At 58.9% G+C, this 27728-nt stretch overlaps 1 protein-coding gene and 1 long non-coding RNA gene across 11 annotated transcripts; one reads left to right on the top strand and one right to left on the bottom strand.

Moving 5' to 3' along the window:
• On the bottom strand, window positions 1-26046 carry WIZ (WIZ zinc finger). Of its 10 annotated transcripts, none has more exons than XM_061421779.1 (13): window positions 25906-26046; window positions 24238-24501; window positions 19144-19216; window positions 15122-17283; window positions 13717-14040; window positions 8866-9036; window positions 7461-7964; window positions 6018-6416; window positions 4895-5446; window positions 3242-3769; window positions 2629-3048; window positions 2167-2362; window positions 1-1159 (listed from the first exon to the last, which is right to left on the bottom strand). In XM_061421779.1, exons 2-13 carry the CDS (start codon window positions 24440-24442, stop codon window positions 1000-1002), a joined length of 5694 nt encoding a protein of 1897 aa, XP_061277763.1. In that variant the 5' UTR covers window positions 24443-24501; window positions 25906-26046; the 3' UTR covers window positions 1-999. The 10 variants fall into 10 exon arrangements, with proteins under 10 accessions (XP_061277763.1, XP_061277762.1, XP_061277764.1 ...); XM_061421778.1 differs by lacking the exon at window positions 25906-26046 and adding an exon at window positions 25270-25640; XM_061421780.1 differs by lacking the exons at window positions 8866-9036; window positions 25906-26046 and adding an exon at window positions 25270-25641.
• LOC133250490 (uncharacterized) lies at window positions 10802-14878 on the top strand. The gene is made up of 2 exons (XR_009737337.1): window positions 10802-12351; window positions 12939-14878. It is a non-coding gene; the product is annotated as an uncharacterized LOC133250490 (long non-coding RNA).
• Window positions 26047-27728: the final 1682 nt, after the last annotated feature.

The raw sequence follows: 27728 nt of genomic DNA, 5'->3' as shown, positions 1-27728 counted from the left end.
GGTGTTTCCAGAAGAGAAATTTAATCTAATTTACATACTTCTAGGTACATCGATAACCAAAATGTGGCCACTGAAAAAAGTTAAAAGGGCAATCGGCTCCCGGTTTCTAGCTGGCCCAGGATTGCAAAATAAAAAGATCGACGTTCCTTATTCTCTACACAAAACGCGTTTTTAAAAAAGTGAAAGGTCTAGGGAGCTATACATAGAAAGCAACAGTGAAAAGGGGGGGGGGGTGAGGGTGGGGAAGGAGAGTCCCACCCCCACCCCCTCCCAGGCCCCAGAGCCCCCGAGACTCTGGGAGGGCCTTGACACGGCAGGAGGCAGCTGTCAGCTCTGAGCTCTTCCTGGCTGGGAAGGCCCCTCTTGCAAGGGATGAGGGGGAGGCGGCCAACAAGGATTTCCGTGGCATTGTGGGCTCAGGCAGGGGGCTCCCAGGCCCTGGCAGAGGGCCACAGAGGGAGTGTGCCTTCTCCTGAGCAAGCACCGTGGCGTGATGTGGTAGTCGTTCAACTCGGGAACTGGAGGGCTGGGGCCGATTCCCGGGTCTCACGAGGTCCGTGAGTGCGTGCGTGCGTGTGTGAGGATATTCACAGGGGCAAGGGCAAGAAGGAACCAGGACAGGGGTCCTTGGGGTCTTTGCAAGTGGCCACAGATGGGAAAAATAGCCCGCCTGACTGCTGGACACGGGAGAACGCTGGTCTTCCTCCCTTGTGAACCGACTGGCTGCCGCCAGACACCTGGCCGCTGCCGCTGCTGAACCAAATGGGCAGGTGGGTGTGGGCTGGAGGAAGATGCCCTGTGTGTGGCCCCAGAGTCCTTGGGCTAGGGGAAGGGTGGCTAGCTGGCTTCCGGTGCCCCGGCTGTAGTGTGCCCGGCCCGTGAAAGGTACCGGTTTGAGGTTTTGGCTTGCTCCTTTGGAAACAGAAAAGAAAGAGGGAGGAAAGAGAGGAGAAGAAGGAGAGAAAGATGGCGTGAGAGGGGGTCTGGAATGCTTTTGTGTTAGGGTGCCTCTGCTGCCGCTGTCTGTGCCTGTGGGGCCTGAGGCTCCTCCGGCGGGGGGTCCGCTTTGGAGAAATTCATCTCTAGGATGTGCCGCTGTAAGTGCCGCACCCACTCCTCCTGGATGGAGAGGGGCCCCTGGAATTCCACCTCACAGAACCTGGGGGGGCATGGGGAACAGAGAGAGGAAAAAGTGGCCATTGCAGTAAGGAGAGGCAGAACCATAGCCCTGGCCGCACCCTGAGCATCAGGCACACCTGCTGCTCCTCACTGTGAACAGAGCAGGCCCAGGATGTGAGGGAAGGGGGACCCAGAAGTTAGGTGTCCTCCTACGTACAGCTACCTCTATCCATCACGGGGTCGTGCTAGGGCCCCCTGGAGAGACCCCCCCTATGCTCAGGGCAGTCTGCCAGCTCAGGTGCTGGGTATGAGTCACTGAGCTTCCTAAACACCTCTGCCAGGTGACTGAAACATGTGCTCTGAGGCGGAGAGGGACCCCAGGGAAGCAAATGCAACCCTGCCAGGCCCCAGGAGAGAAGGATGGGAGCCAGGGAAAGGGGGCTTGGACACCAACTCCAACCCACCTGACTCACGGTCCCAATTCACCCACTCCTCACTCTCTCAGCCTCAAATACAGAACCCAAGCTCATGGTCCTGAGCCCTGGGTTTGAATCCTACTTCTGACTTGGCCTGTGTGGCCTGAGGCAGGCACACTGCATCCCAGACTCTCAGTTTCCTGGACACTGATGGATGCGTGGACTTTACTAACAATGAACTAAGACCTATTTTTTTCCTCCTTAATCCAGCAAACACTTGCCAACTGCTTACTATGTGACAGGTACAGTTTGAGTGTTTTGTAACTACACAACTTTTAATCCTGACAACAAATCTACTTGGTGGATCTGTTATCAATCCCATTTTATAGGTGGGAATATTGAGGTATGGAGCAAGAAACTCTTGCTCAAGGTCACTAAACTGTGTGTCAGAGCCGGCAACTGAACCCAGGTCTTGCAGGTTATAAAGCTCAAGGGCCTGAGGCTGTGGGGCATCGCTGTCTGTGAGAAGCCCCCACCCTGGGCCCAGCCACACCCCAGTCTGGCCCAGAGGCTCTGGAGGCCAAGCCCTGGGCGGGCGGTCTCCTCCCTCCCCCAGGGGAGGGCTGCATACCTGCACTTGAGGGTGTAGATGTTGCCCACGAACTTGACCAGTGATGTCTGGGGGGGCCGGGGCACCAGGGCGGGGACTGGCCTGACCCGGGGCGGAGGTTGCCGCACCTCCTCCAGCTTCTGGTGCAGGTCATTGGCCTCCTCACTGCCCCGGGCCGCAGAGGCATCTGGAGGGCGGGCTTGTCGGCGCTCAAATTCTGAGGTGGGGAAAAGCGGGGAGTGGGACGGGAGATGAGCCGGATGGCAAGGCCCCCGAAGAGGTTCCCGCCTTTAGCGAGTGAGGGGCAGATGCTGCGGGAATTTTAAGTCAGGATTGCTGGTGAATGGAAACCTCCTGGACCGCGGGACAGGTGGGACAGACGGTGGATGACTGAACAGGAGGGTGGCTGGGAAAGTGACCTGAGGGGAGATGCATGGCAGAGGACCCGGGGGCAGCTCGTGACCCTCCTCCACCAGCACTCACTGTTGATGTTCTGACGCTGGTGCTCCTCGGCCTTCACAGTGCCTGGCGGGCTGGCCGCCAGAGGCCGCTCACCACTGTCGGCTGCCCGGCCAGCCTCGGGCCCTGGTTCACCCCCAGCACCGCGGCCCACCACAGCCAGGCCCCCAGGGGCCAGCCCCAGGGGCGGCCGCTTGTCGCCATCGCGGCCGTGGCCGGCACTGCGAAACTTCTTGGTGAAGGGACGGCCGCTCTGGATGTAGCTCCGGTAGGCGCCCGCCTTCTGGGGCCGGTGCTTGATCCACTCACTCAGTGTCTCGATGGGTGAGCCGTTCACGCACCACTCGGTCACGCCGAACTGCCGCAGGTGCGCCCGGGCGTGACTGGCCAGAGCCTTGCGGTTTTCGAAGTAAAGGCCACACAGCTCACAGCAGGCCTCAGTGGCTGCAGGCAGAGGGGGTGCTGCTGAGCCCCAGCCCCGAGGGAGCAGGGGTACCCAGAAGGCACTGCCCAGGTCGGGAGTCAGTCCCGCCTCCCACAGGCGCCTTGACCCCCACTGGGGCTGAGCGACATGGCACTGCCCAGCCCGACAGGCCCTGGCAGATGCCCTCCCTGGACCCTGCCGCCCACTGCTTACAGGAGTGGGAGGTCTTCTCATGGAGGGTCTTTGCCTTGAAGGGCAGTTCAGTCTGGATGTAGGTCTTGGCCTTGACCTCTGCTGGGAGGAGGCGGTCCTCCTGCAGGGGCCGCTTGGCTGCCACAGAGCCCAGGTAGCCGGTAGCTGAATGCTTGGTGCCAGTGATGGGTGCCAGGGTGAGCTCACGGGGAATCTGGGCTGGCCCAGCTCCGGGTTTGCCTGGCCGGCCAGCCATTGGCGCCAGGGGCAAGGGGGCCTGCATGGGCCCAGGGGCCACTGTGGGAGGCCCGTCCTCGGTCAAGGCAGGGGCCAGGTCTCCAGCCGGCGGCTCCTTCTTTATGAGGCATGGCTTGGATTTCTTCTTGAGGATCTCCCGCAGCGTGTCGATGGGTGAGCCGTTGACAGACCACTCGGTCACGCCCATCTGCCGCAGGTGTGAGCGTGCGTGGCTTGACAGGCCCTTTCGGTTCTCGAAGAACTCGCCGCAGAACTCACAGCGGATGTCACGCACCGGCTCTGCCCGGGATGCTGCAGTGGGTCGGGGTAGGGGGAGGAGAGGGAGGCGGCGGCTGTTGGCAGGAAGCCTGCAAGCTCAAGGTCAGTGTTAAGTGCCCCGCTGCCCATCCATGCAGTCCCAGACCTGAATGGACCCACTCCCTCATCTGCCTCCAGAGGCCCTTGAGTACATGATCCAGCCCTTCTGCTGCTTCTATCACCTCAAATTCTAGCTGGCTTCACGATGACTCCCTGACGCTGTGATGGATTGAGGGGCAAGTGCTCCCTGGATCCTGGACTCAGCTGCAAGCTTGGCTATGACTCCCTATGTGAAGCTGGGAGTCTCAGTTTCCTCCTCTGCAAAATGGGAGATGGAAACCACCTCTCTTGTGTTCCTGGGGTCTAAAGCGGAGCAATTCAAAACATGTGGTTTACAGCAGTCGTGGAATGCATGTGAGCACTAAGGCAGAGGCCTGGGCCCTCCTTACCTGCTCGGCACACAGCAGCTCAACCAACTGGAGCAGAATGAACACAGTGAGAGTTCGAGAGGGGAGCACTCTTGCTTGCTGTAATAGGGATGTTACAACTACTGCATACGTGGGGCTTTGTTTCAGCATTAAAGCTAAGTGCTTTACACCACTTCAGAAAACTGTCGAGTTGGGAGCATGAGCATCTCCATCTTCCAAAAGAGGAAACTGTCCAAAGTCAAGTACTGGTAGGACTCTGGAGCAGCTGAGACCTTAACCTGAACTCCAAATGCCAAGTGCTTAGTGACCGGGAATATCAGAGAGACACTCATTTCCAGCACTTACACTCCTGCCCATGGCAGACATCACTGATTGATCCCTACAAGCGTGTTTTTTTTTCCCCTAGAAATCTGGATGGTAGCCACTACCAGTCAAAGATGGCAGAGAGAATCTCTTTACCCCTGCCTAATGACACAATTCTGCCTCCTTCACAGGAATGTAGAATCATCAAGCAGCAGCTCACTCAGTTGGGGGTCTGCATAGCCGGAACTCTCAGTTAGCCCCTTGTTCTCTGGACCTGTGTACTACTTCCTTTTCCATTTCAACCCTGGGTGTTCCGGGTACCCCCGAGGGAAGTGAGGGGAAGACCCCTCTACCTGTTCTCCCTGTCCTGCCCCAGGGTCACACTTACACAGGTTCAAGGGGGTCATGTCTTCCCGAGGTGCCACCCAGGGACCCTCGGATGGGTGCGGTTCCCCATGAAGGGCCCCCGGCAGCATCTCCCGCTTGATCTCAACCCTCATTTGTTCAGGCTTCAGCTTCTTGGGCAGGGAGGGTGAGGAGAGGCCTGGGAACATCTTCCGGGCCGTGGGAGGAGGAGAGACAGTTGGTGAGTGGCCCAGGGGGCTGCCTGGTGGCGGTGGCAACTTCTTGGCCAGGGGTGAGAGGTGAAGGTCCGCGGGACTGCGGGCTTCCAGTGAGCTGCCAGGACCTCCGCTGCTCACCACCTTGGCCAGAGCTTTGGGGCTAGGCCCTGATGGGTTGGGGGGTCCGCCAGGCCGGGACTGGGTCCGTCTCTTGAGGATCTCCCGCAGCGTGTCGATGGGTGAACCGTTGACGTACCACTCGGTTACGCCCATCTGACGCAGGTGCGAGCGGGCATGGCTCGACAGGCCCTTGCGGTTCTCGAAGAACTCTCCGCAGAACTCACAGCGGATGTCGCGTGCCGGCTCCGGGCCCGAGGCTGCAGCGGGAGAGAGGGGCGGTCAGCTTCACCGGCACTGTTAGCATCATCACCTGCGGGTCTCCTGGTCGGCTGGGCGTGGACAGCAGCATGTCCAGGGGCCGGGGTGGTGATGGAGGATAAGTGCAAGGGAGGGAGCTGAGGAGCGGGCTGGGGGTGGGGGCAGACACCCGGCAGGAGCGCAGGGAGGCTCTAGAGAGAGCCTGCGGGCCTTGGGTCCTGGTGGAAAAAGGACAGAACCAAGACGCCACAGCCCTGAGGGTCCCAACCGGGATGGGGGCAGGAAGTGGTAGCCCTGCCATCCAGACCAGGGGCAACCATGGGCACCTTCTATACCAAGAGGCAGCACCCCACCCTTGGCCTTCATTCTGAGGGAAGGTCAAAGGCCGAGAGAGAAGGCCTAGCAGCCAACGGCCAGCAAGATCTCTGGGCAGAACTGGGCCACTGCTAAGGGCCCCTGTCCACTCCCGGCCTCAGCAGGGAAGGAGGAGGGACAGGGCTGTGACTCCCCACCCTGGGAGGGGCTCCAGGGCCCGCAGGGAGGACCGGGGCGGCTGAAGCGAGAACCTACAGAGGTTGAGAGGAGACGGCTCCACATCAGAGGCCCAGAAAATGCCAGCGGCTGCGGCGGCCGGGAGGTCCTGCTTCCCCCAGGGGCTGGCCGTACCCTTGGCCTTCAGCTTGGCCCTCTTGGCCGGCGGTGGGGGGGGGAGCAAGGAGAGGGCCGCAGAAGCGGGAGGAGGCCGCCCCAGCAGGGCCAGGGCGCCCCGCCCGAGTGGGAGGCGGATCTGGACGCCGGCCCTCCGGATGAGCCCGTGGAGCACGTCTATGGGGGATCCCTTGGCATCCGGGTCGCTGACGCCCAGGTGGCGCAGGTGGGCGCGGGCGTGGCTGGACAGGCCCCTGCGGGTCTCAAACCAGGCACCGCACAGCTGGCAGTCCAGCTCTCTGCCCCCGTCACTATCTAAAGCTGCGGAGACAAAACACAGGGGGGCGGTTCACGGCCGCCACCTCGGCCGGCCCTCCGGGACTGAGGCGGGAAGGCCTGGTGTGAGTCTCGGCGGCCCAGGCTGGTGGGAGTCCAAGACTCACTGCTGTGGATTTATGAGGTTTGGGGCAGCAGAAAGTCATGTTCCTTGCCTAGGCCTTTGGCGTCAAGGTGAGTGTAGAGAGCTTAAGGCTACGGAGACAGCGGGGTAGAGAGGCAGTGGCCCAGTTCTAATGGCACAATCTGAGGCTTCCAGGCCCCCTTCAGCCAGGGAAGCTGTGCAGGATGGGCTGGAGGTGACAAAGCAGGGGCACACTGGCTGCCAGGCATCACACAACCAAGGGCACACCTGCTCAGACCCTTGCTCCTGGAAGCACAGACCGTGGAAGCAGCTTCATTGGAACATGAGGTGCAACTGGGGTGCCCTGTTGGTCAGGGGGCCAGACCCTAGGCTCACTCTCAGACCCTGAGGCCCACAAATGTGCGGGGAGGTCTGAATTCCTGACATGGCCTTTGTTAAGTCTGCTCACCATGCCTGGGAGTTGCTTCCCAAGCCCTTCTTTGCCATGCCCACAGGCAGCCCAAGAGGTATAGTTCCAGCCCTGGGCACGGAGGTACCTCTGCAAAGGACACCAGGAACAAGAGGATGTGAAGACAGGGCCAAGCATGGGCCTACCTGGCTAGTGGACCACCTGTTTACCTGCAGGACCCCAGGTGCCCCATGGGAACCCTGGCTACCTTCACTGCCCCAACCCTCAGGCCCAGAGAAGGTCAAAAGCAGCTCTAAGGGGCAAGGATGACCCTGGCAGGCTTAGTAGCCACCGCCAGACTTCCAGGGGGAAGAATGGCGAAGTGAAATGGGAGACAGGTAATATGCCCAAACGGAGACACAGCACCTTAATTAACACGCTCTGACCCAGCCGACCCAGGATACGCAGGCGCTACGGTCCCCACTGCATCCGCCCCGGGCCCCGAGGCCCAGCCTGAGGCCCCACCCTTCCCTTGGCTCCCAGGACCCGCACTCACTGAGGTTCAGGGGCCCCTCGTCTTCAGACTGGGGCCACTGGGCCTTTGGAGAGGCTGGCCGGGGGCTCAGAGACAGCTGGGGGCTCTTGTCCTCAGGATTCTTATGGGTAGGGGAGCCCGCCAGGGCCAGCGATGCCTTCTTGAGGAGTGGGGAGTTGGGCGGGTGGGCCAGGCCCTTAGCTGAGAAGCCGGGAGGCGACTTGATGGCCTTGTTGACAGCAGGGGCATCGAGGGGCTTGGCCAGGGCGAGCAGACCAGGTCGTGGGGCTCCAGCGACTATCTCCTTCGGCGAGTTGGACTTCTTCGTCAGGCTTGGGGGCAGCCCGAGGGGTGTGTCAGGCAGGCCCTTCTGCTTCACAAGCTCGTAGAGGAGGTCAATGGGGGCACCGCTGCTCTCCGACTCGGCCACCCCCAGCTGCCGCAGGTGGGAGCGCGCATGGCTGGACAGGCCCTTGCGTGTCTCAAAGCAGGCACCGCAGACCTCGCAGGTGGTCAGGCTCTGGGCTGGAGGGTGAGACCGAGGCCGGGAGAGCTGTCTGTGAGGCTGCACAGGCTCTGCTCTCCCGCTGTTCCTCCCCCTGGGGTCCCGCTCACGCAGGCTCCTGGCTTCCGTCAGCCCCTCCCACACTTAAAATGACCCTAATGAGGCAGGACTTAGCCTGTTCAGTTTTCAAATATAGGAAACTGAGTCTCAGAGAGAGGGGGAGGAAAAGTTGTGCCCAAAGGCACACAGCAGGAGGCAGAGCCCTTGGTGGTCCACGCGGTGACATGCTGTTCACATTTCTAATGTACCAGGGTGTCCTGGCAGCAAGTTTTCACACAGACGCTGACCTGCTAGGCACACACTTTAAAGAGTAGCTTAACTCGTGCCCCAGATGCTAGGCTGGTGGCCTCAGCCATGGTCTCCGTGGGGCCCTGTCTGCACGCTTTTCTGCAGAGCCCTCATCTCTACTTCTCTGCCTTGCTGTCCCCCAACGGCAGTGACCCCCAAAGACAAAGGCCAGGTCTCTTTTGCGTCTCTCACATCCCAAGGGTCCAGCACAGTGCCTGCCGTTACTGAGTAACAACCTGAGAATCAACGGAAGGACAAGGCAGTTTCATGGAGAAGATCAGACAGCTACCGACAATTAAAGTCAGCACATGAACTGGGTCTGGGGGTGCGCTCCTGATGACAGTGCCCACTGCCTCTCTGGATGCCCCTCCCCTGACCAGGGCTCGAGGCCAAGCATGCCTGTGGCAGCAAAAACTCAAGAGAGAAGACAGCCGGGGGTCTCCTTGGTACCATGAGATGCCAGAGAGAAAGCTGTGGCTAACCGAGGGCCTACCCCCCATTAACCCTCCAGCCCAAGAGCTCCCTGAGAGCATGACCAGCCTGGTCAGCACCCTTGTCACCTGCGCCACTCACCCTTGAGGTCCGGCAGCTCTTGCTTGCTGCCATGAGGAACCTCTGCAGCCATTTTGCTGCTCAGCCGATTGGCCACCTGCTCCAGGGGCCCAGGGACAGGCAGGCTCTTCTTGGGAAGCGGGGGGGAGCCCAAGTCCATGGCCACCATTGCGTTTTCCTCAGAACCCAGGCCTGTGAGGTTGGGAAGACAGGCTCAGCCCAGGTAAGGTGTGGGTTGTCTACCCCTGTGAGGACGGAGGGCCAGGGGCGTAGGGCTGGCAGTAGTGGGAGCCTTCTTCCTCATCCTTGGTGCCTGCTCTCACTCTGGGACGCAGCTCACCCCATGAAAGCTGAGGCTCCATCCATAACCCCGAGCTCCGATACGATGCAGGGATGTCGAGGCCGCCAACTGACAGCACAGACTAGGAACAGCTTCCACCTACCACAGCACAGACAGGTCACCGGACGCAGTGCTAATCTCAGAGAAAATATCTCTCCAGGCAGAGAGATGTCTCTGGGCTCCTCTCTGCGGAGCGGAGCATCTGTCAGTCATGGGGGTACGGGTAGGTGGCAGTCAGAAAGGGAATTCGGAAAGAAAAGGCCAAGGTCAGAGGCCACAGAGGCAGTGCAGAGGCAGGCAGCACAGGACTGGAAGGGAGGCTCCCAAAGACTTGTGGGGAATCTCCACCAGGCAAGACAACTGGGGGCCCTAGGTTGGTCTTCTAATCTCAAGCTAAGCCCAAGGAAAGGGTAAAAGTAAGAACTGTGAGCCTGGAACAGCCGGGGACCTGACTGGGGACAGTGAGAATGGGAATCACTGAACTTTCTCAGAAGTTTCTGAGGCATCCATCAGGCTGGAAAGCTTCTCTGGGTAAGATGTATGAGGACACAGAATCAAAAGTGAGTTTTCATGGTCTAATTTTTTGGAGAAAGGAGCCTGAGAGGCCTGTTGAGTCCGAGTTTTAGCGTTCAGAGCATGGAGAGAGGTCAGAATGAAGGAATGGTGTGTCAGATGGGGCCCTGGAGGTGCTCCGTGTTATGAGCAGTGGGAGGTGGGGAGGGACGGACAGGTAGGTCCCGGGCTCAGTCTGAGTCCTACAGAGGCAAAGAGAAAGGAAGTTGGGGTTCGACGGGGGTGGGCGCCTGGGACGCCGAGGACTTTGTCAAAGTCTCCGGGTGGAGTGGGCTCATCTGTCAGTCGGGGCAGCGACCGTGTCAAGGCTGAAGTGACTTGGAGTCGGTTTCCGCGCCGGAGGAACAGAGGCTGCGGTGAGAAGCAAACCACGGGCTCCAAGGAGCTTAGCGGCTATCTGTCAGATGGGGTGAGGGTTCAGCAAAGTGGCGGCGGAGAGTGTTCCTGAAGCTCGGGACCCTGCGAGCCGCGACAGGAGGCCCAGGGTCCCCGCGACTGGAGCGCTTGGGGGGAGGGGAAGTCCCGGAGACTGGACGGCGGGTGTCTGGGGCGGCGGCTGCAGCAGGGGCCGGGCGGGACGCCAATTCTGCCCTCCCCGCACCCTCCCCGGCGCGGGCTCTTACCCGGCGCGGGCGCGGGCCCGGGCCCCGGCTCCGGCTCGGCCTTGGGCCCGTCCCGCGACGGCGGCGGCGGCGGCGGGGGTGGGGGCGGCGGCGGCGGCGAGGGAAGAGCCGCGGGGCCCGGGCTCGGGGGGCCCGGCGGGGGCGCCCCCGCGGGCGCGCGCTCACGGGCGCCCCCCGCGCGCGGCCCCGCCGCCGCCTTGCTCTCCGCTTTTGTCACTCGGCACTGGGCGGTGGAGGCGGCCATCTTGGCTCCGGCGCACGCGGGGCGGCCGCCCCAGGCGAGAGCAGCCGAACGCCGAGTGCCGCCGCCGCAGAGCCTGCTCCGCTCCGCCCCACCCCTCGGGGTGCGCCCAGGGCAGCCAGCCGAGCGCCGAGCACCGCGAACGCACCCCCCCCCCCCACCCCCCCCCCCCCGCCCCCTTGTCCCCGCCCGACCAGAGGAGAGCTCGCGCACTCACGCACGCAGTGCTACTGGCGGCTGCCAATTGCTGCTCTAGCCGGGTCTCAACGGCCCGAGACATTCTCCCCGTACCCTGGACATCTCTAAGACTACGATGGGAATCCTCCGGCCACACGCATTCGCCTTAACAGCATCCAGGCTCCTAGAGCCCGAAGGGCGAACCTAGGACCTGCCTGGGGACACTGTTTCATTCCCTTCCTTGGAAGTCTCCCCTCCGGGTCAGGAATCCTGGAAGACACCTGATTCCCAACCAGGAGGATCCCCCAACATCATGCTGGCATCCAGCTGTCCCCTGACGGCGCTCTCTGGCAATCCTACTGAACTCCACACAAGGCCGGCACCGCGCGTTTCAAGCGGAACCTGCTTCTCCCTCCCCCAAACTAAACGGATTGCCCCCAGCTGTTACTTGACAGCTGGGTGGGACTAGCATCTGACTACTGCCCCGCCCCCAACTTGGAGTCCGCTCCCCACCGCCCACTTTGGGAGGCATGGGAGATCCTTCTAAGAATGGCCGCTTCTCGTGGTTGGTGCCCGGACCTGGCCCTTCTGTTGGACATCGTTTCTCAAGGCTTCTAGGATCTTGTCAACCACTCCTTAACACCCTCACCCACAACATGTTCACTGAAAGACTGATCATACCCCTAACCCCCCAAGGACAGGGCCAGTGCGGTAGCAGGCTGACTCCTTTGTCCCAGTGACATGGTCAACTTCCTCAGCACTAACTGGGGGCTGGTACATTGGTCTTCTGGTAGAAACAGAACCTGGCTGCTGGTTGCGTGTTGTCATCCCCTGGGTGCCTGAACCGGGTGCCAAGTAAAGGGTGTAAGCCTGACATCCAGGACTCAGAGAAAGAAGGGGCCAAGGTTGGAGCCTATAAACTGCTTCCTGTCCCCTCCTTCACCTCCTTCCCCTCTCCCACCCACGACTAGCCATCTTCAGAGCAACTGCACCTCCCAGCCACCACTGAGACACCAGGAAACCTAGCCAGGTATCTGAGCTGATTGCCTAGGGGATAGCCTTCACAGAGGCAAGAAGCCTGAGGTCACGGCCCCACTCCGCCTCTCCCTGAAGTGTGACCTCAACCAACCACTATCCTCTCTCTGTGCCTCAAATCTCTTCCTTGTCCAAGGAGGGGAGAGGGCTTCAACAGCCACACTCTTCCCTTTGCAGACCCTCAAATGTCCTTCGGTCTTGTGGATGGATCCAGCAAAGGCAGAGTACAGATCTAGAGGTATGCGTGTGTGCGTGTGTGTGTGCGCGCGCGCGTGCGCGTGTGCGCTAAGTCCCTACAGTCGTGTCTGACTCTTTGAGACCCTATGGACTGTAGCCCGCCAGGCTCCTCTGTCCACGGGATTCTCCAGGCAAGAATTCTGGAGTGGGTTGCCCTGCCCTTCTCCGGGGGATCTTCTTGACCAAGAGATTGAACCCACATCGTTTATATCTCCTGCATTGGCAGATGGGTGCTTTACCACTAGCACCACCTGGGAAGCCCAGGACCCTGAAAACTCCAGGTAGGAGAAACAGAAGGAACCCTTAGCCCCAAGCAGCCCCTGGACAATTCCCCTGTCCAGGTACCTTCTCCATTCCTCAGAGCCTACTTTCTCCTCACTGCTGAGTTTTTCTCCTGTGAGGTTCAGTAAAGACTCCCACAAAGTCAGGCTTTGTCGGGCTGAGTCCTTCATATTTCCACTTCCTCCATGGAGTCCTGCCCCAGGCTCCTTCACCAAAATATTACTTCTGGATCACCCAAGCCTCTGACGATAGCACCTGACGTGGTGCTCAGAAGTCTAGCTGTGCTGCTTGGTGGCTGTGGCAGAGCCGATGACCCCCAGTTTCCTTATCCAAAATACAGGAACACAGAAACCCTTAGCTGCATGGAACTGTTTTGAGGTGTAGGTGAGGTGAAACCTTGGGACACAGCAAGCACTCACTTAAGGGAGGGGTTATCAATGCTGCTGGACACAGTGCATACATGTGTGCTCGGTTGCTCAGTCGTGTCCGACTCTTTGTCACCCCGTGGATTATAGCCCACCAGGCTCCTCTCTCCACAGGATCATCCCAGCAAGAATACTAGAATGGTCGTCGTTTTCTCCTCCAGGGGATCTTCCTGACCTAAGGATCGAACCTGCATCCCTGTGGCTCCTGCATTGGCAGGCGGATTCTTTACCATTGAGCCATCTGGGAAGCCCAGATGGACACTGTAGGCACCACTGAAAATCTAGAATGTAAACTCTAGATCTACATTGTCTACTTGGATTACCACTAACCTTGTACTAACTGCCTTTGACTCAACAGCCATATGTGGCCAGTGGTGGTGACCCTGTAGGACAGTATGAGTCTCTAGAGAACATTTCCATTGCCTCAGGAAGTTCCACCAGACAGTGCTGCTCCAGGTAAAAGACATCATTAAGATCAAGGATTCTGAAGCTTATGCTTTCTGGGCTTTCAAACCCCAGCTCCACATGCTTTCAGCTGTATGACCTGGGCATATTAATGAAGATCTCTGAGCCTCAGTTTCCTAATTGATAAAATGGGGATAATAACACCTGCCTTTAAAGGGTTGTTATGAGAATATAAATGAGTTCATATTTGTAAAAGGCTTAGAAGAGTATCTGGCTCCTAGTAAAGAGATCAGTAAGCCTCTGTTAAAACCACTGTCAGGCAGGGCAGGGAGGAACTGGACCTAGACAGAGCCCTGGCCCAGCCACTGAGTAAAATAGGACCCCTAAGTGGTGGGACAGTAGTCAACCTACTTGGTAAAGTGACTTGAAAACACTTGCAGGAAAGCAGAGTGGCGGCCCACCTCCCACTCCTCCATCCCTCCAGGCCCCTGGGAAGGGTCAGGGCTCCAGCCTGCCTGCCCCCTTTCCCCTTACCATCTCCGTAGGCTGGCCCAGGGTCCTCAGCCCAGGTGGGTGGGAAGGGCACTGTAAGAGGTAAACGGGGCCGGCGGGAGGTCAGGAAGCCACTAGGCGGCACCCCAGCTTCACGACACAGCGGGCTGGGGGGCCGCTCAGCAGCCGAGGTGGCCAGCAGCTCTTGCAGGATGTTGATGGGTGAGACAGTGAGCTCCCAGTTGGTGATGCCAAAGTCACGCAGGTGGGCCCGGGCGTGGCTGGAGAGGCCAGCCCGAGTGTCAAAGCCGGCCCCGCAGAAGTCACAGCGCATCAGGCTGAAGGTGCCCGGGTCAAAGTTAGCCACTGTGGAGAGAGAGAGGAAATAGACTGCCTGAGTAGGGGGCGGGGTGTGTGTGTGTGTTACTCTACATCCTCCGCTCTCCAGTTCCCAGGGCCACTGCCCCAGTGGATCACACACCCCGTGCTGGTCCTCACCCTGGATGCCTCCCTGCCCTTTGTTGTACACGCTCCTGCCTGCATCTGCTCACTTAAAGAAGCTTTCTCTTCCTGGCCTTCTATTGTCTCCCTTCACACAACTCAAAGCATCAGGGACCTCACCCCCAGAAATACTTCTCCAGGATCGACTTGCAGTCATTTGGACAAGTGTTTGATTAATACCCTTCTTTCCTCTAGAGCTCATGTCTGTATCACCCCAGTGTTATCAATGAAACCTTGGCTGAATGAAGCAATGGATCAGTGGGTGGCATGCCTTCCTCTGGGAATCTGCTCAGATCCCCCAGAGTTGGGGATCTTCTCTGGGCTTCCCTAAACCCCTCCCTGAGCTGCCCCCATCACAGCCCAGGTCCCTTAACATTGTAACTGCCTAGTTTTGTGGCAGTCGGTCCCCTGCCCGTTCCCCACAGTGTGCATACACACACACCCTCTCAAACACCATACCAGCCCCTCCCCATGTAGGCTCCATGTCCGCCAGTATCAGAACTCCTCAGGGCACTCATGTGGAGACAGACCTCTGGAATCAGAACCTTGGTGCCTGGAAATCAGCATACCTCACAGGCAGCCCCAGGGGTTCTGAAGTCAGCCAGGGTCCCACCATGCCTCTGGCACTGTGCACTCCAGAAGGGCAGGGACTCCTGTTCTGTTCATTGTGGTGACCTCACTCAGTAAAGATTTGTCGAATGAAGGATTCAGTGATATTTTCTGCCTGGGGCTACACTCTAGCTACTGGAAGGGCCAGACAGTTGGGGTGTCCCCATATCTCCTCTGATGTGGTGACCTTGGCCCCAGCTCCCTGCCTTCACCATGCTGGGCACTACAGGGAGGCTTTAGATTGAGGGTTTGTTGGTTCAGGACTCAGCCACCCAGCTGTGCATCTCCCCGGCCTTGGCCTCGGAGGGGGGTGGGTGCTGGAGTGGAGCCACCCTACCTTTTTTCTTCTTCTTTTGGAAGGAGAACCTGCGCTCGATGGCCTTTACCTCCTCAGCAGAGATGAAATGCCGCACATTGTAGCTGACACCCACGCGGTTCAGGTGGCCCCGCACGTGGTTGGCCAAGCCGATGCCATTGTGGAAGCGGTCAGGGCAATAGGGGCATTTCCGCTCCTCAGGCTTCAGTGTCACCCCTGGGTCCCCATCCAGGAATGGGTCCAGCCCCAGAGGGCCGCCCAGTGGCGTGTCCAGGAGCAGGAAGTCCAGGGGGTGGGCGCCCCCCAGCCCCAGCTCCTCAGGCTGCAGCCTTGGGGGGGCCCTGGCCGCCGCAGCCATGACTCGCGGCCCGAGTTTCGCCACCAGCACTACAGGCACCATCCCACAGAGCTGCTGCTGCTGTGCCCGCGAGGCCACCGCCGTCTGCAGGGCTTCTCGGAATGTCCGCTTCAGCTCCAGGGCTGACTGTGGGATGAGGCCGGGGCTGGCTGGCGGCGCAAAGACCCTGTTTTCAGGGGGAAAGTCCATTTCTGAGGCCAGCAGTAATTCTTCCTCCTCCTCCTCCTCCTCATCTTCCTCTTCACTCCATGGGTGCCTCTGGTCCTCCAGGTGGCCTGGGAGCCCCTGAGGTTGGACAACACTCTTGCTTCTGCTTGCCTGTAAGGAGTAGGCAGCGGATGCTAGTGGCGAGGGGAAGGCTGGCCTTCCCAGGGGCCTCTGGCTCGAGCATTGTGGGAGTGGCTTTGACAGTGGGAAATCCCTCGTGCCCAGCTGCTGGCAGCCTGGGCCAAAGGCCAGGCTGGGGTCGTATCCAGCCGGATTCTCCTGCCACGTGGGGGCCAAGAGCGGCTCAGCTTTGCCAAAGTAGTCGGCGGCCTCAGAGAATCGGGTGTAGGCGTCCTGGCTGGTGCCCGGCCGGCTGGCAGGGCCCTCCTCCTCAAAAGCCTCACCATCCTCCTCCTCCCAGTGGGGATGGGCGTGCACCAGCCTCACATGCTCCCTGAGCAGGCTCTCACTGGGCGCAGGGAAGCCACAGAAAACACAGGCACTGAGGCCCGAGGGGTCCTCATAGGGCTGGTAGGCAAGGGAGGTGGCGTCGGGGCCTGGGCTACCCGCCCCGCTGCTGCCCCCGAAGGGCTCCTGGGCCGCTGGGCCCCGTGGCTCCTGTGCGTGCAGCTTGGCATGCTGCACGAAGGCCTTGGAGGAATTGGTGCCAAAGACGCATCTGGGGCACTGCAGCCGTGCCTCCCGGCCCGCGTCACCTGGGACCTGCTTTAGCTTCTGAATCTCCTCAATGATCTTTTCCCGGGAGGCCTGGTGCAGCTGGCGGTGCCGCTCGAGGGCACCGGGGTCAGCAAAGGCCCAGCCACACTCGCCACAGGCCAGCGGGGCCAGCTCAGCCGGTGGCTCCTGGCCCGGGGCTCGGCGGTGCTGGCTCATGTGCTCCAGGAGGTGCTCCTTTTGCTTGAAGTAGATGCTGCACTCGATGCATGGGAACACAGCTGGCTCCTCGTCTTCGTCCTCGTCGGGGCTGTCTGCCCCCTCGGCCACCTCCTCCAGGAGCTCACACAAGTAGGGCCTCGTCCGGATGGAGGACAGCAATGGCTGCAGCCGCTCCACAGATGCCTCTGAGTTCACCGTCCAGGTCTGCGTGGCCACCTCTGAGGCGGACCGGGGCAGGCTCCACTCGGACGGCTGGGTCAGGCCCTCCAGGCCTGCCAGGTGCTCTCTGGTGCCCACCACCGGCCCATCCAACGTCTTCATGGTATCATCTACGGGCATGAGCACTGTCCTGAAGGAGGTAAGGGGTGATGGCTGGGGAGGCAAGTCCATGTCCAGCCCCGCATCCTGGAGCGGGACCACCTCATCTGCGTCTTGCAGCCAGTCGAACCTGGGGCGGCCCCGGGGGACCTTCTCAAATACCTTTGATTCCCCTTGGTGGTGGTACAAGAACCTTCTGGAGCCCTCCAGCTCAGCATGGGGCTTCACGGTTCTCATGATGACGGAGTCCTCAAACCTCTGCTCAGATGCGAGGTCCTCCCCAGCCTCCTGAATCAGGGGGTGCTCCCAAGGCCCCCGGCCATCCAGGGGGCCTGGGTAGTGGCCCAGGGGATGGGGTGAGGGGGAGCCTGGTTGGAAGTCCAGGCTGCCTCCATCCCAGCAGCTGCAAGGAAGGGCCAATGGGGACAGGTTAGCCACAGGCCTCGGTTTCTTTTCCTTGGGCAAGGGACAGTGAGGGGGTGGGGGGTGGTTCCCAGGCGGTCTGAGACAGGTTCCAGAGAACTCAGCCCACGGGGACTGAGGCGGGGAGTGTGTGGGTGTCAGCTGGGAGGTCGGGGGAGTATGTGTGGACCCTTCCAGAGCAGTTGGGTCAAATATGAGATTCAGCTCCCAGGGCTCATGCCTGTGTATGGAACCCCCCACTGTGGGGGGTGGGGGCAGGGGCGGAGTGTGCAGAGACCACAGCGGGGATCACAAGGAATGTCTCCAAGTCTGGTGGCACAGTCAACTCTCATCTGTCCCCTGGGAGGGTCCTAGATGACTTTCCCATTTCAGTTACGCTGCAGGCTGCTTTTTTTGTCTTGGTCCTCCCCAAATTGGAGTTATTTGTGCATTGAGTTTCCTCTTTCCAGCAAATTTGGTAAAACTCGGCAGCAGGAACCATTCAAGAGAATGCACTTTCCTCCCTGCGTCTCCCGTCTTGGGAGGAGGGCAGAGTCAGGCCCTGGGCAGCCTGTGGCTCCAGTGCCCCTGACCTCCTTTGAGGGGCAAGGGGAGGCGCGGCAACCTCACTGAGCCTCAGTTTTCCAGCCCTAAAAATGGGGACAAGTCCCGAGAACCAAGAGCTTCCGTGCCTGTATGCAGTGACTGAGGGAGTTTTCTCACACCGTAATCAAAGAACACTTAACACGCTGCAGGTGCTTATTTAAATGATGGCAACCACAAGCTTTCAAATGGGAACCTTGACCCCGTGAAGTGCAGGGTGAATGTGACACAACTCAGTGCTGGGAAACGCTTCACTTGGCCTGAAGCCTAGCTCCCAGTAGGCCCACAACCAGTGTGGGTTCTTATTATGACTGTTCCTGATCGATTTCTCTCATTTTCAAGATCTGGCCTCCATAAGCGGCTATGACTCACACCCATGGAACAGATGTGGAGATGGGCTCTACTGCGAGGCTGAGCAGAAATCATGGGGTTACCTCCATGTTAACGGGCCCACTCCCCACAGGGCTATGGCAAAGATTCAGTGGGGTAAAGTCCCACACTGAGAGCACAGTATACAGAAAGTGCTAAATAACAGAGCTATTATTAATCCCAATATGGATGTTGTTACACATTAGCGCCTGCCCATCCATTTAATAGGGGGCTTCACTGGTGGCTCAGATGGTAAAGAATCTGCCTGCAGTGCAGGAGACCTAGATTCAATCCCTGGGTCAGGAAGATCCCCTGGAGAAAGGAATGGCTACCCACTCCAGTATTCTTGCCTGGAGAATCCCATGGACAGAGGAGCCGGACGGGCTGCAGTCCATGGGGTTGCAAAGAGTCGGACATGACTGAACGACTAACAGTTTCACTTTCAAGCCATTTAATAAAAGGTTGCTGCCATCAGCACTGCTGTTGATTCCTGCTCCGACGCTACATCCCTCTGGTCTTCGAGGTGAGGTTGTGAGATGCGCTACAAGGACTCCATTTACAGATGAGGAAACTGAGACTCAGAGAAGCCGAACCTTATTCTAAGGGTCACCTGGCAGAGACAGGACTCCGAGGGTCCAACCTCCAGGCTCCTGGCCTTCTGGCCCTGCTCCCGGCAGGGATAATGAGAGTTGACTGTCTGTGTTCATCCCAGTCCTCCCACCACCCCCTGCGAGCGCCCAGGGGCTTGCCTGAGAGGAGCCACCTCCTCCTGCCTAGCATCCTGATTCCCTCCTGACCCCGTCTCACTCCTAGGGGCTTCTCTTGGGCTTAGGTATGTCCTGCTCACCCCCCTGCCCTCCCTGAGGTCAGGGCCAGCGTGGCAACTCACCAGCTGCTGATCCGATGGGTGGCGGAGGTGGCACGGGGAAGGGCTTCGCTGAGGCCAGGGTGGGGCTGCCCATCTGCAACAGAGAGGGGAGACCCTGAGGGGCTGGGGTCCCCCTGGCTGGGGCCCTTCACAGCACCCCAGCTCTGGGAGCCCAACCGGGCACCTTGGAAGGGCCCAGCTAGCTCCCCATCCCTCTCCCCTGAGAGGCCTCTGGCCTCTGTACTCCTGAGCCCCGAAAGGGTTTCTCTGGAGGGGTCCTCTTGGCTTTCCTAGGGGACCATCAGGGCTTGCTGCCTTCAGTCTTCCTCTCTTTGTCCCCCACCTAGCAGCCAGGGTGATCTTTTTTTCTTTTTTTTAAGTCACACCCTGGTAAAAACTTGCCTGGCTTCTCATCATATCTCCAATAAAAGCCAGATTCCCAACTACCACCTGCAAGGCCCTGCGAGGTCAGACCTTTGCGGGTCTTTCCAGCTTCGCCGCCTTCTCCTCACCCCTCTCTCACTCTGCCCAGACAGCTCATGAAGCTTCAAGCCCACCTCACTGTTTTTGGCCTTGGGGCCTTTGCACTGGCTATTCCCTCTGCCTGGAGAACCCTTCCCTGGCCACCTGCTAAACTGAGCCTCTGTGATTCCTCACTCATTGCCTTTTTTCTTTTCTTTCCTTAGCACTCTCTGAAATTGCCAGGGTCCTCCACTGGCACATAAGCCACCCACTCCCACCCCAGGGGCCTCGCTCACTGCAGCATCTCAGTGCCTGGCACAGGGCAGGTACTCAACCAACAGCTGCCAGATGAAGAGTAAGGAGCCCTTGAGCCTGAGCTGCAGAGGGCCCATCCCTGCCTCCTGCCTCCCAGACCCCCTTTCAGGCCTACGACTTGGAATCACGTCCCTCCTAGGAAACCTCACACAGATAGAGCCAACTCTCCATTATCCGCCTGTGGAGCCAATGCCTGGAGTGACCACAGGAATCCTGGCCTGTGCCTCCTCTGCCTGCCACGCCCGCCTGATGCAGGCAAGCATGCCAGTCGGGGCACAGGCCAATTGCTGGGGCCAAGGTTAACACACTGGGAGATCTTGTGCCCCATCCAGAGCCCAACAGATGCAATTGCTGGATCAGCTTCAATTTGAGGATGGTCCAGAAAGAGGGCTAAGTGCTGGGGTTAGTACTGATACTTTTCCCAATCCTCTACTTTCCAATTTGCCCAGGAGATTGAGAGCCGACTGTCAGGGGCCAAAGAATTCAGAGCTGATGAGGGTGGAGGGGAAGGGTCAGCAGGCTGTGATCACCGCCACAAGGGTCTTTCTGTGGAGCCTGAGAGAAGGCGCATGACTGGCACGTGGCCTCCAGGAGGTGAGAGTGTGATGGGGATACAGGAGTCTGCATCATTTAGAACAGTTTCTCAAACGTGGTGCTGCTCACTTGAGGGGCTGAATCATTCTCTGGAGTGGGGGGCATCCTGTGCGTTGTGGGATCTTCAGTAGCACCCCTGGGCTCCACCCACCAGATGCCAGGAGCCACCCCTATCCTTGAACCTGCAGTCATGACAATCAAAATTGTCTTCAGACATGGCCACAGTGTCCCCTGGGGGTAGAATCTCCTTCCTTTGAGAAGCTCTGTGGTAGACAGATGGGGAGCAGGGCCAGGTCAGGGTTGAGCCCGGATGCAAGGGTCAGGGGAGTGCTGGAGAGGGTTTGAGGTTTGGGGAATGAAGGCCTGGACCAGCTAAGGGAGTGAGACCCCAAGAAATGTGTCTCTTGAGAACACAAGAGTCCCAGACGTGAGCTTCGTGGGAGAGGCCAGCCAGTTCACGTAAGTCCGAGGGTCCAGATGTCCTGATTCTGAGATTCTGGGACCCCAAGCTCCTGAGATTCCGAGTGTCCCAGATTCGATGGTTCTGCGATTGCTGTTGTCTAAGAATTCCGCGAGCCAGGGGGCTGTACTGGCCTCTTTGTTTGAGCGGCTCCAGTGAAGCACCTATTTTTAGGTGCTTTGGAGGAAGCAGACCAAGCAGGGTGCCGTATCCAAGACTGTTGGGGGAACTGGGGGCTCATCCGCAGCTTCCACCATTGGAAGGGGGTTCAGAAGTCCCTATGGGTCAGACAAGGCACTCTGGATGCGGCCCCCAGTGATGGCTGTGCTGAGGCACCCTCGTTGGCTCCTGCCATCTGGGGTCCGTCCCCAAGAGGGTCTGAAAGTGAGCAACTGAAAATGAGAAGGGTGTCCGTGAGCAGCTTGAAGCCCAAGCCAGGCAGCTTGGCAAAGTGGCCAGGAGTCTAGACATCAGAGTCAGACAGATCCAGTTCAAGGCCATGCAGGAAACTGAAGGGCATGCCTTTTTCGCTCCAAGCCTGTTTCCTCCTCGATATAAGGGCAACAGCTACGGCCCCAGTCTGGAAGGGCCAGAGACGGGCGCCAAGGGAGATCACAGAGTAAATGCTCAATCCAGAGAGTCGGCGGTGGGGGGAGGAAGGGGGGTGGTTTGCCCAGGTTGGGGTTTAGGGTTGGCTCAGACACCCCCCAAGTTGGAAGGTGGAGGCTTGACCGAGAACCTCAGGCCCACTCAGGGACCCCATGAGGGCAGAAAGGATGCATTGTTCGTCCTTTAGCTCCCTGGTCCCAATGCCAGGCATGCACCAGACTCTTCAGAAATCCATATGGACCATCCCAGCCCCCAAGCTTCAGGTGCACCCAGGAAGCCAACCAGAGAAGCCAAGCACTGGGTGAGGGGCTGCAGGTGAGGCCAAGGCCAACAGCTATAATGGAGGACAGAGGAGGCAGTGGACTCATCCATGTCTAGGTGGAGGAGTTTGCAGTAGCTCCTCCAGGGGTGCTCTTAAGGGCCTCCCAGGACTAGGTGGGGATGAGGGAGGACCCAGGCTTCAGCATGGAATGGCAGCCTCAGAGGCTGTTCCTATTTATAGGCATCACAAGACTCCTAGGGCAGGTGCCTAGGGAAGGCGGGGTGGAACGGGCTAAGAGGGCAGTGTGGCAGACACTCTGTCTGAAGCCCAGACCCTTCTCCACCTTCCAGGCCATGGCCCTACTCCAAGTCAAGCCCTCGCCCCATGCCCTAGATGCTCAGTGGTACCATTAGGAGTAGACCTGTCCCCTCTCAGCAGCCACAACCCCCCTCCTCCCCAGGCACATGCCCTGGACCCTGGTGGACTCCCCAGGGGGAGTGAGCACACATCTACCCACCTACCTACTTGCTCCCTCTCTCCAGACCTGCCATTCTTCTTTTTCTTTTTTGGCCACACCACGTGGCACATGGGAATCTTAGTTCCCTGACCAGGAATTGAACTCACACCCTCTGCAGTGGATGCGTGGAGTCTTAATCACTGGACCAGCAGGGAAGTCCTCAGACCTAGGACTTCTGCCAAGTAAAGCAGAATGCCCAGTTCCTCAGAGCCAGATCCAAAGAGGGTCCTAGGTCCCAAAGTCCGTTCCCCAGGACTCCCACAGAGTCAAAGTCCTGGACCTGCCCTGGTCAGCTGCATGACCTGGGACACAGTCTTGCCTTTCTTTGGGCCTTGGTTCCTAAGAGTATGGGGGAGGGTATGGTTCTTTGAGCAGGGGTCTTGCCCTCTCGTGCTCCTACATGACATCTTTGGGTACCACTAGTCACCTCCACACCACTGCATGCGTGGAGCCCCCTGTCTGGATGTCCCCTGTCCCCTGCCTGACTCACGGTTCCTCATCCAGGACTCTGGGATGTCCCCCAGCCTGGCCATCCCCCATTGCAACCTGTGCAACTACGTCTTAACAGCTGGTGGCTGGTCTGTCTGTCTGACCCCAGATGGTAGGGTTCAGCAGGGGCGGAGGTGGTGTGTGTGCTTGGTCCCTGGCTGCGCACCAGTGTCCAGCCCCGAGGAGGTGAGCATGCCATGCTCTGTAAGTAACTGGACTTCATGAGCCTCACTAAGGTGAGCTGGGGCAGGTCAAGGATGCCCTGACATAGGGTGGTAGTGAAGGATGAAGGCTGTTAAGCCAGGTTACTGCCTGGCTGTGGGCCCTTGGGAAACTGACTTGACACTTCAGGATCTGAGTTTCCCCATCTCTAACAATGGATAATAATAACAGGTTACCCCACACAGTTCTTTTGAGAATGACAGGAGATGATCACGTAAAGGGCTTGGCATGTAGGAGACCCATGATGAGGTGCTTGGAGATTCCTAGAAACCAAGGCCTTTAGAGCAGACCAAGGAGATAAAGGGAGACACGGGGTACATCAGCCTACACCGCACCCACCACTCTTTAGCTACACCAGGCTCCTCCTTACCATAGGGCCTCTGCACCTGCTGTTTCAAATTCCACTCCTTCAGGGAGGTTTTCCCAGGTTCCCCTAGGCATGATCCTGGCACTCTGTTTAATACCCTCACAGCACCTGTCACTACCTGCCCTTATGTTATTTGTGTAGTTGCTTGTTGTCTGTCTCCCCGACTAGAATGTCAGGTCCCTGAGGGCAGGGACTCTTGTCGCTTTTGCTTACAGCTGTATCCCCAGCAGCTAGAACGGAGCCTGGCACATGGTAGTTGCTGAGTATTTAATGAAGGAATGACAACTCTTTAGGTGGGGATGGTGCGAGATCCCCTTTTGATGGGAAACAGAGGCATAAAGGGATGGCTGTCATCCCTGACTGCTCAGTCTCTCCCCAGCCACTAGGGGGCATAAGCTGTTTGGGCCCCTGGCTCAGAAGTGGGACTCATCAAGACCTTGTAGCAAGACAGAACTGGAATAGACTGACGGGAATGGGGGCATACCTGGAGAACAAGTGGGTTCAGGGAGGGGAGCTCAGGGGTGCTAAGCTGAGCATCTGGACCCCATTAGTATGAGCAGAGAAGGAAGCCAGGCAGACCTGAGTCAAGTCCCAGCTCCTTGCTCTCCACTGGGGTGGGCCTTAGTCAGGTCATTAGTTCCCGAGACCTTTGTTTTCACAACTGTAAAATGGGCAACCAAGCAGAAGGCAAAGGCTCTGAACCCAGGCAGACTCAGGATCCCAACTCAGCTCCTGATGGGCTGGGTGACTTGGCCCTCCCTGAGCCTTGGGGAACTGGCTGGATGCTCCCATCAGGGCCACAGGGCCCACCCTCTTACCAGAAATGCCACCTCTGCCATCCAGAATGTCTCGAGGGCCCTCCTTGGTGACAGGCAGGTAATGGGTAGACCGGAAGATGCAACCTTCCCCCTCAGCAACCTCGGCCCCACCTTCGATGTCCTCTCTCGGCGCTGGGCCAGGCAGTCTCTCAGGACCTCGAGGACGATCTGGGGCGGCCAGGCCGCCTGCCAGGGGCCCATCCATAGATGCTCTCTGCTTGGCTCCACTCAGCTGCTGGCCCGGCTCAGTGAGGCATTGTAGGTCTGGTGGGGGCAGAGAGACAGGTGCTCAGGGGAGGCTGGAAAGGGATTCTGCCTCAGTTTCTCCTTCCTCAAAGCCTCTGTCCTCACCCTTGTGGTTTGGTGCCTCAGTTTACCCCCAAGCACAGATGAGCAAGTCCCAGTGCTGAGGCCCTATCCCTACACATTGATCTCAATGGTCTCTAATCTCAGCACACCTCGGCTTTCGTCCACAACTCCTCTCTTTGCACTGCCTCAGTTTCCCCCACTTTACAGCATTCACGCTTAGACACCTTGCTTTCCTGCAGCATTAAACTTATTACTTCTCTTAGATGCCTCCCTTCATTCATTCATGGTTGCACTTTTCCCAGTTGTGAACTCACTTCCATGCACATGCATATCCTATGCGTGTGCCTCAGCACTGCTACACTCTGATCCCATACACTGTCTCAAGTCTCCCCATCATTACCCCTGCACTTTTCTCACTCCTGTTGCCTGGATCAGTTACCCCTCACTTTTCCCACACTCCAACCCTCCGTCCACACACAACCTTAGGGTTCTCCAGCATTAACCCTTTCACCCTCACGCTCAGCCGCAAGTGACCCCAGCCTTCACCCTTTTGCTTCACCCCAACGTTACCCCTCATGCATACCCAGCCTGGGTTCCTCCATCCCACCCTCCCAAGATCTCTCCAGTCTGCGGGCAAAAGGGAAGGATGGAGCTCCTGGTCCAGAAATGAGGACCCTGGGGAGGCCATGGGGGGTGGGGGCTGTCTTCTCCACCTATAAATACCTTCAAGGTAACGGCGGAAAGTGAAGGGCAGGAATGAGGCGCCCTCCCCAGGGAGATGGTAGGGAGGCCGATCCCAGGCAACCGGGGCGGGGCCGGGGCTCCAGGCCTGGCTGCAGGCGCTGCCCTCGAGGGCCTGGGGGCTCCCAGGGGGCCTATCCGTGGACTGGCCGTTGTGGTGGGGGTCCCTGCCCAGGCCCCGAGGAACCACCTGCGGGTGCCCACCGGGTGGGCACTGCCCGCGGGGAACCGGCGGGACCGCAACTTCGGAGCACTTTGGCAGCGTGGGGAAGGGGGTTCCCTCCTGGACGCCCCCGGAGGTCGTAGGGGTGGTGGCGGCGCCGCGCCAGCACACCCCTCGGGGCGCCAGGGTCCACGCGATGCGCCCTCCGCCCGTGCACCTCGGGGCGGGAGACCCCGCGGGACGCGCCGAGGTTGGGGGGGGGGACACCTGCCCCAAGACCCCCGCTCCTCCCCCCAACCTGTGCGGCCCCGCCCCCGACCAGGCCCCGCCCCTACAGGCCCCGCCCCCGCCCCCCGCCCCGGGGGGTCCCGCCTGGCCCGGCCCGGCCCGGGCCTCCCCCTCCCAGTGCCGGCTCCGCCCCGCCCGCGGGCTCCCCAGGCCGGGCCGGGCCTCACCGGGGAGGCGGCGCCGCCAGCTGGGTGCCGGGGCTCGGCGCTCCCTTCTTTGGTGCGGCCGTCGCTGCCGCTACCGCCCTTGCGGCTCCCGGTGCCGGTGCCACGGCCTCCGCAGCCGCCGCCGCCTCCACCGCTCGGGGGACATTGTCCCTTTAAATCGCTCCCCCCGCCGCCCCGCCCCCCCGGCGCGCCGCCGTGACCTCAGCGCGACAGCCCCGCCGCGCCGCCATGATGGGGAGGTCCGGGGCGCCCCCCCGCGCCACCCCGGTGGGGGGGCAGCCAGCAGGCGCGCCGCCATTTTGGGAGTGGCCAGAAGGGTGACCCTTAAAGGGCCCGCGCGACCTGAGAGTCCAGGGAGAGGCTCTGTTACCATGACAACACTCTTGTCCTCCTGTCCCTAATGGCTCTTCATCACCCCACTGGTTCTTCCAATGCTAGGCCCGCTAATAGCACCAGAAGAGTGGGAGGGGGCAGAGAAGTTCCCCCATGGGTCATTCATAGGTCATTGAGGATTCCACATGGCCAATCCGTAGCCTTCAGACCCTTGCTACCTTCCAACCACAAGCTCCTTTCCTCCTTCCCCATTACCTACACTGGACTTCAGTACTTTCATGCCCCTAGAGCTGGCCTAGGTCCCCAGTGCAAAGCCCCCCTTTCCACCCAACCCCCAAGATCACAGTTGCCAAGGCGACCCCATAATGTACACAATGCTACTTCTCCCACCCATCACCCATCCACATATCCAAACTACCCATTCATCTCTCCACCCATTCACCCACACACCCAACAACTCATTTACCAATCCAGTCGATTAACCACCTAGCCGTCCACCTCTCCCACCACCTATCCATCCATCCATTCATCTATCCACCCATCCATCCACTCACTCACTCAATGACCATCCACCTCCCATCTACCTACTCATCCATCCACTACCAATGTAAATACCTACTTATCCATACAACCAAGCAAACATCCACCCATCCCTGCACATAATCCTTTCATAATCCTTTCATCCAGTCACCCAAAAGTGAAGTCACTTAGTTGTGTCCGACTCTTTGTGACACCATGGACTGTAGCCTACCACGCTCCTCTGTCCATGGGATTTTCCAGGCAAGAGTATTGGAGTGGGTTGCCATTTCCTTCTCCAGAGGCTCTTCCCAACCCAGGGAATGAACCCGGGTCTTCCGAATTGTAAGCAGACAGTTTACCATTTGAGCCACCAGGGAAGATAGTCACCCAAACACCTATCCATCAATTGCATGTTTGTCTTCTCCACTAGAGTGTAAGCTCCATGAGTACAAGAGTCTGTTTGTGGAGTTCATTATTGTTTCCCCACTGCCCAGCCTGAGAGTCTCAGGAGACCTCAACAAATGTACATGCAGTACATATAACTGCTTGCTCATTTAATTCAAATATTTATTTCCTACTATGAACCAGGCCTTTTCCAGACAGACATACCCATCCCAGCTAACCACCTACTCAACTACTCACCTACCAGGACAAACATCCAGCAAATGCTAACCTATTCATCTGCCTATTGTCCTATCCACCCTCATCCTCACCCATTTACCCACTCATGATTCAAGTGCCCATTCATTTTTTTCAACCACCACACACAGAGCTTAACTTTCTACATATCTACCCACTCCTTTCATCTGTCTCCCAGACCCACGCCCTCAATGAATCAAGGAGCCAATGTTGGAATTGGAGTGTTATGAAGATGCTCTCATCCGAGACCTGGAAATTAGTGGAGATGAGATCTGGGCTTTACTGAGAATCAACTGCTACCCCTAACAATGACCGATACCTTTTATCAAACA

Source organism: Bos javanicus, chromosome 7 (genome assembly GCF_032452875.1).
Source record: "Bos javanicus breed banteng chromosome 7, ARS-OSU_banteng_1.0, whole genome shotgun sequence".
In the NCBI taxonomy this organism is placed as follows: Eukaryota; Metazoa; Chordata; class Mammalia; order Artiodactyla; family Bovidae; genus Bos; species Bos javanicus.
This window is presented reverse-complemented; position numbering and strand designations above follow the sequence as displayed.

Coding starts and splice junctions, on each gene's coding strand:
- WIZ (XM_061421779.1), bottom strand. CDS start 24,442: ATGGATGGGCCCCTGGCAGGCGGCCTGGCCGCCCCAGATCGTCCTCGA. Junction 14,041..15,121: donor CCAAAAGAAGAAGAAAAAAG/GTAGGGTGGCTC, acceptor CTCTCTCCACAG/TGGCTAACTTTGACCCGGGC. Junction 3,049..3,241: donor TGAGAAGACCTCCCACTCCT/GTAAGCAGTGGG, acceptor CTCTGCCTGCAG/CCACTGAGGCCTGCTGTGAG.